The 10,965-nt window shown below is 46.0% G+C and overlaps 1 protein-coding gene across 1 annotated transcript in view; it reads left to right on the forward strand.

Moving 5' to 3' along the window:
* Nucleotides 1–10,965, forward strand: part of LOC119108423 (glycine receptor subunit alpha-4) — a gene marked incomplete in the record, with an annotated part of 70,564 nt that overhangs the window by 24,958 nt on the left and 34,641 nt on the right. Inside the window, 2 exon segments of the mRNA XM_037231993.1 lie at nucleotides 152–219; nucleotides 7,956–8,182. Coding sequence (XP_037087888.1) covers nucleotides 152–219; nucleotides 7,956–8,182 — 295 coding nt within the window.

The raw sequence follows: 10,965 nt of genomic DNA on the forward strand, positions 1-10,965 counted from the left end.
GCGTGGGGGCAGTCCTACACCACTCTCTGTCCTTGTGATGCTTAGGCTGATGTTGTGAGCTGTGCTTAACGCTGATGCATCATGCCGAGATAATTGCCCTTTCATTCAGATAGAATGAGTCCTGAATAAATCAGCATTCATCTTATTTCAGGTCATCCAACCGTGGTCTACTTCCACATCACGGTAATGACACTGGACTCAATCAACGAGGAGTCTATGGTAAGTAGCTTGTGCTTCTATGGTTGCGTTTCGGCAGTCTGTGATGGAGATTGAGCCACTCTTGTCTGGTAAATGGAACAACTGTGACCAGGGAAGCGACATAACAGCCATACTGTACAGCCTTAACAAATTGGCCCTCCTATTAGCATCACTCGTATGCTTGTTTAAGCTCGTCAGAAGCTTATTGCTTTTATGCCACCATGCCGTATTCTCCGTTCGATATTTCACATAGGCGGCTGCATAACTATGCAAGTGTGGCATTCATTTATGGATTTGATTCAGATATTTTGCAGGAAGACGAATATAAAACTAACCTAATTCAGTAGCTTCAAAAGGTAATCTTAACTTTTCATGTGTGATGAAGCGTACTGGTCCGCCTTTATTAATCTTGCTTTCGGTTGTCTGGCGCACGAACCGTGAAACAAATATGTTATTTCCTCTGAAGAGGTAGACTCGGTGTGTGCATGCAGACTCAAATTGGCTATTGCCTATGTACTGGAGACTTGCACTTGGGCTAATCTGTTACTCACTTTGGGACACTCCTATCTTACTCGTATCTTACTGCGTGCTTGCAAAAGACACAGATGCCTACCACTGTGTCTGTATGCGTGCCTTCTTTACTCAGTCAAATTGCAATAATGCACAATCTTAATGCAACAACGACTCCAAACGCAATATAGTGTATTCGGATGTCACGCCATGGCAGCAAACATAGTTATGGTTCAAGTCTAGTACGTGCCCGTCTCACCTCGCACCGATGCGATATCAGCAGCGGACCGCAGCCTCACCAGGATGACTGACCTGCTGGCGGTGGTGGCCTCGACATACTCGGTCTCCTCTGCGGCTTCGCTGAGGCAGACAGCCGGAAAACTGAGCTCCGCCGCCCTGAATGCCATGGGGATTGGGACGCGCCGCGCTTAAAGGTCTCACACCCGAAAGCACTACCTCGGGTCGGGGTTATAGCCCTATATTACCGTCGTTAGCGCAGGTTATGGCAGCTATAACTTAAGAGGAAGCTGACAGCAGAGGCCGACGTCCGGCCATGATGCCCAAACATCGAGAGTAATATGTACTACCAGAAATCTGTTCACCCAAGCGGCGTAGTGAATCGCCAGATATCGCGAAGGGCCGTAAACTGGATTTCAGTTCAATGCGCGTTTTAGATGGTATTCTGTTGTCTCGTTCTTGCTCAATAACCGATGTTTTATACGCATCGAAGGACAGTTAAGTACGTAGCGCGGATGATTTGTGACCAGTGCAATCATTCCAGGATGCGCAAACATTATGCAAATTTAGCTCACGAAAAGTCATTGTCACGTTGAAAGTGATTTTAAATCGATCTTAACGCGACATACTTTTTGAAAAAGAGGAAATCATGATCCTTGCAACCGTGAACAGTTTCTTAAATCTTAAATGTTTTATTGCAGAAGGAAAGAAGCATATTCATAAACCACTAGACTATTTGTTCACAACCACATCAAGCGTAACACGCAAGGTATCGTTGAAATGCTGCCAATCAAGCTGTACATCGATCAACCGTGATTGTAAAACGGTCATACTACGTGACCACTGCAAGGCATGGAGTCCATCTGAACATGAAGCATCCGCCAACCAATTGGTGGCTTTCCTGTATGTGACGTCGCAGCTGGTGATTCGATGCTTGAAAGATGCCACGAACGGGCATTGCTTTTCATCTGAAGAGCTAGAACATTTTAGGTGTAAGAGGCTGTCCATAAATTATGTCACGCATGCAGGGGATAGTTTTTTGAGGTAGGGCAACCAATGGGTCACAGAAAAAGCTTATAATGTTGGACAACGTATCGTTAAGTTTAGGGATGGCTGTTAATCATGCTGAAGGATCTATTAATTCCTTTAAATTTCGGGCCGGATGCTACTGGTTTTACATTAAACACAACGCGCCCGTTTTGCTTTGGACCTTCTATCTCCATTAAAGGATAATGTAATGTTATTTTGTCGGAGCATTACGCCTAACGCAGCTTACCCAGGGGAAGGGGCTTAACCCAGCGTAAGCAGCGTGTAACCGAGATGAAAGGGGTTCACAAGTGAGCAAAACGCTTAACGTAGGGTTTGGACAGCCACTAATAGTGATACAGCTGTGGATATATCTGCCGTTTTCTCAATCTGATCTCAGTGGCCTCAGTACAAAACACTATAGGTAAAAAAAGGAGCCTTTAACAAGAGCTCGGATGCGGCCCAATTAGACCCCCCTCCCGCGGTTTACCCAGCTGACTTCCGTGGGGTACAGCATATTGATACCAAACTTTGCATAGTAGCTGCAGACAATTGACTAACCGTTGACTGTGCTTATATACAGCAAGCCAAAGTCAGGTCCTGGTCGTCGGCAGAAAAAAAATGGGGTGACAACATTCAACCTAACGTGACAAAAAGCTTGAGGTGGCATCATGCAATCGTAATATGACTTTTAGACGGTGGTAACAAGAATGACAGGTAACTTTACTGGCATTAGACCAGTTAGGAAGGACAGGTCCCGCGTTTCCGAATTGCTCATGACAAAAAACGTAGACATGTTTGTTACGATAACTTTATGGAGGTTAGGAGAAGTCACCGACCTAGAATGATCTTGACTAAACCTTGATATATCAGACTTCCTCTGTAGCAGCTCTTGAACCTTATTTTAAACAAATTTTAAAATGATTTTTAAAGTTAATTCGGTCCGTTGAACCGTCCAATGGTAAGATCAGGCCACTTACCTGAGATATCCTTGACTAGGCTTTGAAAATGTGTTAAGATTTCGTTCGGTTGCGCGAGAAGGTCTTGGGTCACTTCCGACACTGATTTCCAGCTTGATCAGATTTAAACACTTTGCACAAACGGGATCACATAGAGGCCTACCTACCCTCTGAAGTGAGTGTTCCTAGCTCCCTCAGCTTTTGATGTCAGTGTGGTAGAGTCAAATAGATCTATTCACCCGAGTGCAGCGTATATAATCGCCCACCAAGGCAGGTGCTTTATGCGCACATAAAAGGGCGTGACATTGGTGTGCGTCATCCAACAACACAACTAATAACCCAAAATTGCCTTTTACGTCATGTCATGCCAAATCCTTTTCTGCTGCAAATGTTTTAGTTGTGCACCCAAGAAAGCAGACTGATCAGGGTGGCTTTACAAGTTGTTCCTGTAATGAAAACCAACGTATTGTACCTGGTTGGTAAAGTCGTGCTGGTCTTGCGTGATCGCAGCGCACGGTTAGCGGGTCTGTATTCGGTGGGTGCAGGAATGAGACCCTGCGGCCCAAAACTGCCCCCAGCAGGCACTCTGGCCTTCTCCAGGCTTAATAACGATCAGTGCGCCGTTTCCACCATTTCTAGAAGCATCTCCTCGGAAATTTGAACCATCTAAACAACTAAACTAAAAGCGCACGTTTGCCTGTCTGTCTTTCCGTGTGAGTGTGGGCACATTTTTTTAACCGGACGCACAATGCAGAAAGCTACATAGATGGCCGTGGAACGTGCGCACTCTGACAGTTGCAATACTTGTGCTGATCCACGACACCAATTCCCGTCCCTCCAATACCGGCGTCGGTCACAGCGCTCGAGAAATGGAGATGTCATGGCCTTGAGCCGGAAAAGATTTTTTCGTGGATATTGGGGAGGCAGTTCGTGCAAAGACCAAGCCGTCGAATGCATGCCGCAGAACTCGAACAGCGATGACAATAGAGTTTCAACACGCAGAGAACTGCGAACTGGCACGACCATTGAACGTTAAGAAAACGCATCAGCAAGCACCGTACGTCAATGACGTACGAAACAATGTATGGTGTGCCTGGAGACCATCTGTACCGACGCCAGTGGTGCGTCTCGGCACGGGCAGGCTGGCGGCAACCACAACTAAGTTGTTTTGCTTCGATGGCCTAAGTGCGTGCAGCAGCGTTGTAAGTGCATCCGAGTGATCGGGAGTGTTAAAACATCTTAGAAAAGTTAGTGTCTGTCTGTCTGTTCACGAACATTACTTTAGCCAGATGCATAGTGTAGCAGACGGCGCGGTTTGGCGTTAAATATCCACGTAGGGCGAGTTATGCCTTTGGCCGATTTCCGACATAAATTTAAGCCTGTCCGATACCGTTGCCAATCACAGCGATAGTGAGAGGAGGCGTGTTTCAGAATTAAGCAGGGAGACAGTTCTTCAATGTGTAGAAGAACCACGTTGTGCAAAGGCCAACTATCGAAAACGTGCCGCAAAGCTTTAGCAGATTTGGTGACTTCTCATGCAATGGGCTTGCCAATTGACGCGTGCTCTGATATCCAAGAGAAGAAAAAACTTATCGAGACATATTTTGCATTGCTTAGATTTGAGCCCGCGGTTACTGGACTACATTTGAACCCATGTCATGAGTTGGAGACTGTGCTGTTTGATGTCCAATATGCGTGGACCAGCGTTGCACGACCAACATGCCCGTGCTCATTATTAATTAGTTGCTATTTCATTGAATTATCAACATTTCTTACCAATGTTATATATGATGCCATACAAACATCTATACATACATAGATATAGAGAGAATGTATAGAATATAATTAAGCTGGTAAACTTAAATAGTCAATCAATTAAATACATGTTCAGCAGCTCACAACATATGAGCCGAGACACACTCCATAGCACTGAGATACGATTCATCGGGGCGTCATTGGTGGCGGCGCTGTCGGCGCCAACGACAGTGTCGTTACTCCGTTTAGCGAAGGAACCGAAAACTACTTACCTTTATTTTATTGTTATACTTATTGTTATACTCAGCTCAGCTGAGTTATAGCTCAGCGTTGTTATACTCAGCGTTGTACTTTACATATTGTTATGCTCAGCTTAGTGTTTGTATGTTTCTCGCCTCATAGATTTTGTTGGAATGCCGGGCACGAAAGGGGTCACCGATTAACAAGCGGAGCACGCTGCTCGAAATGTCTCTGGTGTGACCAGTGCCGACCTGGGTTACTATGCGACCGCGGCTGGCACGTGGCGATGCTAACGTCAGGACGGGGAGCGGCATCGTCGCAGAGGGCGGGATGAAACCAGCCCTTCACCATTTGCTTTCTTGGTCCGCCCTGGCATTCTGATATCACTGAGATATGTAATAATGCATCGTCTCAGCATATCACGTAAAATCAATGCATTTTGCACCATGAGGTATGCGCCATTTTTCACGTTGAACCCAGGCATATGATAACTCCTCGAACTTGCCTCCCTCCCACTCCAATCCCGAACCACCATTGACATCGCTGTGCTTCTGGGATTTTAGGGGTACGTGTGAAAATGGGGGAGGGGTAATTTGACCCACTGAGATCTCGGGAACTAAGAAAGCTGGGTACACCGAATTTACAGGGTGTGTTGACCTGTATGTGAACTCATTTAGGTCAAAGTTTGACGCTTCTAGGTCATGACCTACGGTTTACAAACGTCAAACAAGGTCAAATTCCAGGTTGGTCTCTCAAGTGCCCCCAGAACCTAGATAGCTGATTCTAAGCAAAAGTTCACACGCTCATTCAAGGTCAGTGACCTTGTTTGACCCTTTAAAGGTCATGGTGACCAAAATACTACAAGACTGCTCTGAGTTTTGCATTTGAATAAGCGACCACGATTACGGTAGGCAGTATGTTTCTAAAAACAAAATGTTGACCTCGGTCATTTCAGGTCAGCGACCTATTCTGACCTCTAAGAAGTCTATGGAAGATGTATAATACGGTTCCTGCTATCAATGAACTCGAAATGAGCACCAGAAACTATCCCATACAACACTTTTTTGTTCTTAGGGACATAACGCCTAGCGTAACTCTTGATGCCTATCAAAATTTTCAAAAAATCAAAACAATTTCACAGGTGTTTGGTCATCGTGACTTTTTCAAGATCGAAGAAAGGAACTGACCTGAAATGAACACCATTGACCTTTTGCTTAATTTAGGTAGCCAGGTTAAAGATGGTTGCATAAGGAGGTCTGAAACACCGATCTGGTGTTTGACCTTATTTTACTTAATATGGCCCAAGGTTGACGACTTAGGGACTTCAAAAGAGATCAAATGTGCTCAAAAACAGGCTTATCAATCCTGTGAATTTGATATTTTAGTCCTCCTACTTTTTGATATCTCAGGGGGTTCAACTGACCCCCGCCCGATTGAGTGTCGTATTAAACCGGCCACCCATGGTCGTGCTAATCACAAAACCATCTCAAGCCGTTTTGAAACTACTTCCAAACAATCCGAGACGGTTTGTTCTTTCACTCCCAGTGCGGTCGGAGGAGCATCGCGACACATAACACGAGTCACAGTTGGTCGTTGCACTGTGGGAAGGCGAAAAGTTCGATTCCATCGAAAATGCTGAGCACGGGACAAACATTGTTTTGTTTTCCCTAATGCACGAATGATTGCAAGCCTATTCATTCCAAGCCAACCTGATCTGACCTGACCTTGCACAACCTGACCTGACCTGAACTAATCTACCCTAAACCAACATAACCTATCCTAACCCAGCCTAACCTAGCCTAGCCTAGCCAAGCCTAACCTAACCTTATCTAACCTTATCTAATCCAACCTGGCCTTACCAAATCTAATCTTATCTAATCCAGCATAACGGAACTTAAGGTCAAGTCCTTCGATTTTTTACGCGTTTACCTTTGTTTAGAAGGCTTATATTTGGCATTGTCCTGAACATGGGCAAAAGCCAGCTATCACCGTTTCCATGACACGGTGACCTGTACGGCCAACGCCCATCCCCATGGTTCCGATCTACGTCTAGAAAAACGCTTGTTCAGGCTGGGCGCATTTATCTGCGCTGATGTTTGGAGGACAGATAAATGACATACCGTGTCGGCCAATGAGAATGATGGCGACAGTAGGCAGGCGCGCTGTCTTAAAGCGTCCCTGTGTAATATTGGCAATCACTGGGAGCGTTAGGGCAATGTTTTCCCTCGCACCTGAATGCCACAAATAACGATGAACTGGTACCTTTGGACGGATATAGAGAGCGAAGTGAAACATAACGTTTTACGCCACAAAAATGTGCCAGATTTGATAAGTCCCTCTCAGGGCTTTGTTCTTATGAAATGAATTTAGGCATTGCCCTCACGTATGCGACCAGTGCTATGAATACCGATAATACCATTGTTGCAGGATAAATTAAAATGCTGCAGGCCATCTTTGCATGCTGACTATCATTCATGCTGCGATGCGCCCTCGCAATATCTAATTAAAGCCTTCGAAAGAACTGCTGTGAAACCTATACCACACTTCAATTTTTCGACCGTAGACCCCGCACCACGTACAATCACTCCATTAAGGATAGACGATGATGCAAATAAGATGGCAATTTGAAGTCAGCCCTCATTGCCTATTCCCCACCTAATCCCACCTCTGCCACTTTGTGCGCGGTGCACCGCCTAGCTGGTGGATGAGTGACCTCGCCGGCGGCGCGCCGCCCCGCGAGGGGGCGCCTCTAATTGCAATACGGCACGTGCCCGCCGCGGGGACGGCCCGCATCTCACATCATAGGCGGCCGGCAGCTGGACGCTAACCGCGCGGTGTCGGTCGTTCGTCTCAGCCATGCGTGTGGCTGCCGGTCCCTGGCGGCGCTGTGGAGCGAGGCTTGTGCCTGCAGGGCGTTGCGGCTTGCAGCCAGAGTTCTCAAGCCGATCGACCGGGCTCTCTTGCTCTGTCGGCCCGGCTCGGCTCGGCCGGCCGCTGCGGCTGCCGGTGACCGTGCCTCTCGGCCCGCAGACGTACGCCGCCGACATCTTCTTCGCGCAAAGCTGGATGGAGCACCGTCTGCGGTTTCCGAGCAACATGAGCACCGACTACCGGCTGCTGCCCGTCTCCTGGCTCAACCACATCTGGCAGCCCGACTCCTACTTCAAGAACGCGAAGCAGGTCACGTTCCAGGAGATGACCATCCCGAACCACTACATCTGGCTGCACCACGACCGCACCATCCTCTACATGGTTAAGTGAGTACGGCCCGCTGGGTCGCGACCAGCCATAATTTCTGTTGCTTTGTACCTGCATAGGCTTTGTAGGTTCTGGGGGCTAATTAGATCCTTTCATTGGACCATGCTATTGGCCCATATCTACTCCGATGTTGAGTTATCGTGGTTTGTTTGCCATTTTATAATATGACAATTGACGATGTCTGAAGCATGTGTATATATATATATATATATATATATATATATATATATATATATATACATATATATACATATATATACATTATCATAGGTAACAATGGCTTCATGACATAAGATGACAACGATCTGAAACACACACACACACACACACACACACACACACACACACACACACACACACACACACACACACATATATATATATATATATATATATATATATATATATATATATGTATATACATACATACATCAATGTTATTCTTAACGTTAGCAAGCAAATGACCGACTGGGTTTGCTAACCATGTTAGCAAACCCAGTCGTTAGTGTTGTTTACCGGCACAGTTCTGACATCTGTCACACCGGTCTCATCTGTGTAGTTAAAACGGGAATTCACATAGATCTGCCAAACACGATTTCTGCGACGGTCGTGCGGTCCAACCGCACCTTGTTTGCCAGGCCGCCAACTTTTGTTGTCTCAAATTTCAAGTTTAGCTTGGTCGCTCGCCGTGGCAGGCTTAACTCCCTTAAGCACCGTCCTTACTACCCGCTGAATGTCATTATTTTCTTCAATGTCCCATCATCTTCTGCGACGGCACAACGTAGAGAAACACTTACGGCGCTAAAAGCGTCCTTTGGTTTTGCATGCATCGCAAATTAGCACTAGAAAGCATCGTCGCCAAGTATCGAACCGTACGCAGCAGTGGAGTTTTGCGAACCGGTAACAGTCTTCGTTGAAGTGGATACGAGCGCTGCACATCACACGCAGTCCAATATCCCCGGCCTCGTTAGACGAGGCGGCCACGGTGATTGTGTTTCCTCGCCCAGCTCCACGTCCGCTCATGCCCCATCTAAGTGCGACAGCTTGACATAGCTCGTGATATTTTAGCGCTACGAACAACACTGAAAAGGCAGCACCGCTTAACAAGGTACCTCGCACCACGTGGACCCACGGTCCACGATCGACTTTCCCCAGCCCGGCCCAGCGTATCCACCCTGCCGGTCACCTGAGCGCTGGCGGCCGCCCATTGGTTTAGCGCGGCTGAGGTCCCCTGCAGCACGCTGCGCCGCCGAGCACAACCGCAGGCTGCAGCCGCGTGTCATGGGACACGGTACGGCCTCCGAACTCCGTACAGTCTCAGACATTACAGCACCCAAACTGGACCTGTATCAAAAGCAAGAGAGCAGATACCACAACGAAACATGGTTTAATGTTTTCGGGAATGAAGTAACTATTTGCTTGGCCGTTGATATTGCAGCTGTCGCCTGCACGTCGAACAATTGCCCTGCGTGTTCTGGGGGCGCGGCACGGCTCACGATGACGTCACTGTGCGACTCTGTGACCCTGACCTTGCCTGACCTTACTTGCGTGTCAGAAATGTATATAAAAATCCTCAAAATATTCTTGGACGCTAACATCACCTTCACGTTACATCATTGCATGGTTGCAGCACATGTTGCACTTATGGACTTATAAAAAGATAAGTCCACGAGCATCGTATGGGAGGTGGCATAGGCGCAGGAATGTCTGGGAAAGTAAGTGATGTCAATTGTTAAATTAATGCCTTTCATACATGGTCGCAGGGCTAATGATAAACTTTCTCAAAAGCGATGGGCCAGTACCCACTTGACCCCTCCATATTTCCTACTCAGTGTCCGGTGATTTGCTTTAAGGGCTGTTCCGCTTTTGTATGGGTTTTTAACTGGAAAAGCCATCTGGAAGACCTTTTGGTGCTGTTTATAGGCCTGCCCTCCTTAAGAGATAAGCCCCTCTTCTTTTCGAGCTAGACGCCAACGAAATGGGGAGATTATTTCTTGGAAGGTATGTCAGTCACCTTGACATTCATGGCGTCATAATAACGTCATTCAAATCCTGCCATTCCATGGGTCACGCGACGTTCAAGACAAACATACATATACTTATATATATATATATATATATATATATATATATATATATATATATATACACATACATATATATACATATATATATATATATATATAAGTATATATATATATATGTATATGTATATATATATATGTATATATACAAAGTATATAATATATATATATATATATATATATTATTATATAATATATATACACATATAATTATATATATATATATCTCTCTCTCTCTATATCTCTCTCTCTCTCTCTCTCCCTCTCTCTCTCCTCTCTCTCTCTCTCTCTCTCTCTCTTCTCTCTCCTCTCTTCCTCACTCTCTCTCTCTCTCCTCTCTCTCTCTCTCTCTCTCTCTTGCTGTCGAAGCATTTATGCCTGGCGTTCGTGAGCACAATGCCCAGATATAACGGCCATCAACTGTCTCCCAATCAATGTCGTGCAAGGTACGATGACGTAATCAAACCACGACGCCCTGAAGAGCATATTTACAAAACAGAGAACTGTGCTTTTTAGAGAAATTCTGTCGGCTTAAAGATCATACCAAAGGTTACAAGTGAGCTTGTTTCTCATTTCTTATGCTTGTTCCGATATCCTCAAATGTAAAACATTCTTTTTATCCGTAACTTCTGAAGTTCAGACGTGGGCGCCACACCACGGGCATCTTGAAGGGAGCGTCCCACCTCCGGAGCATATTT

Source organism: Pollicipes pollicipes, unplaced genomic scaffold, assembly GCF_011947565.3.
Source record: "Pollicipes pollicipes isolate AB1234 unplaced genomic scaffold, Ppol_2.1 Scaffold_6686;HRSCAF=7923_pilon_pilon_pilon, whole genome shotgun sequence".
Classification (NCBI taxonomy): domain Eukaryota; kingdom Metazoa; phylum Arthropoda; class Thecostraca; order Pollicipedomorpha; family Pollicipedidae; genus Pollicipes; species Pollicipes pollicipes.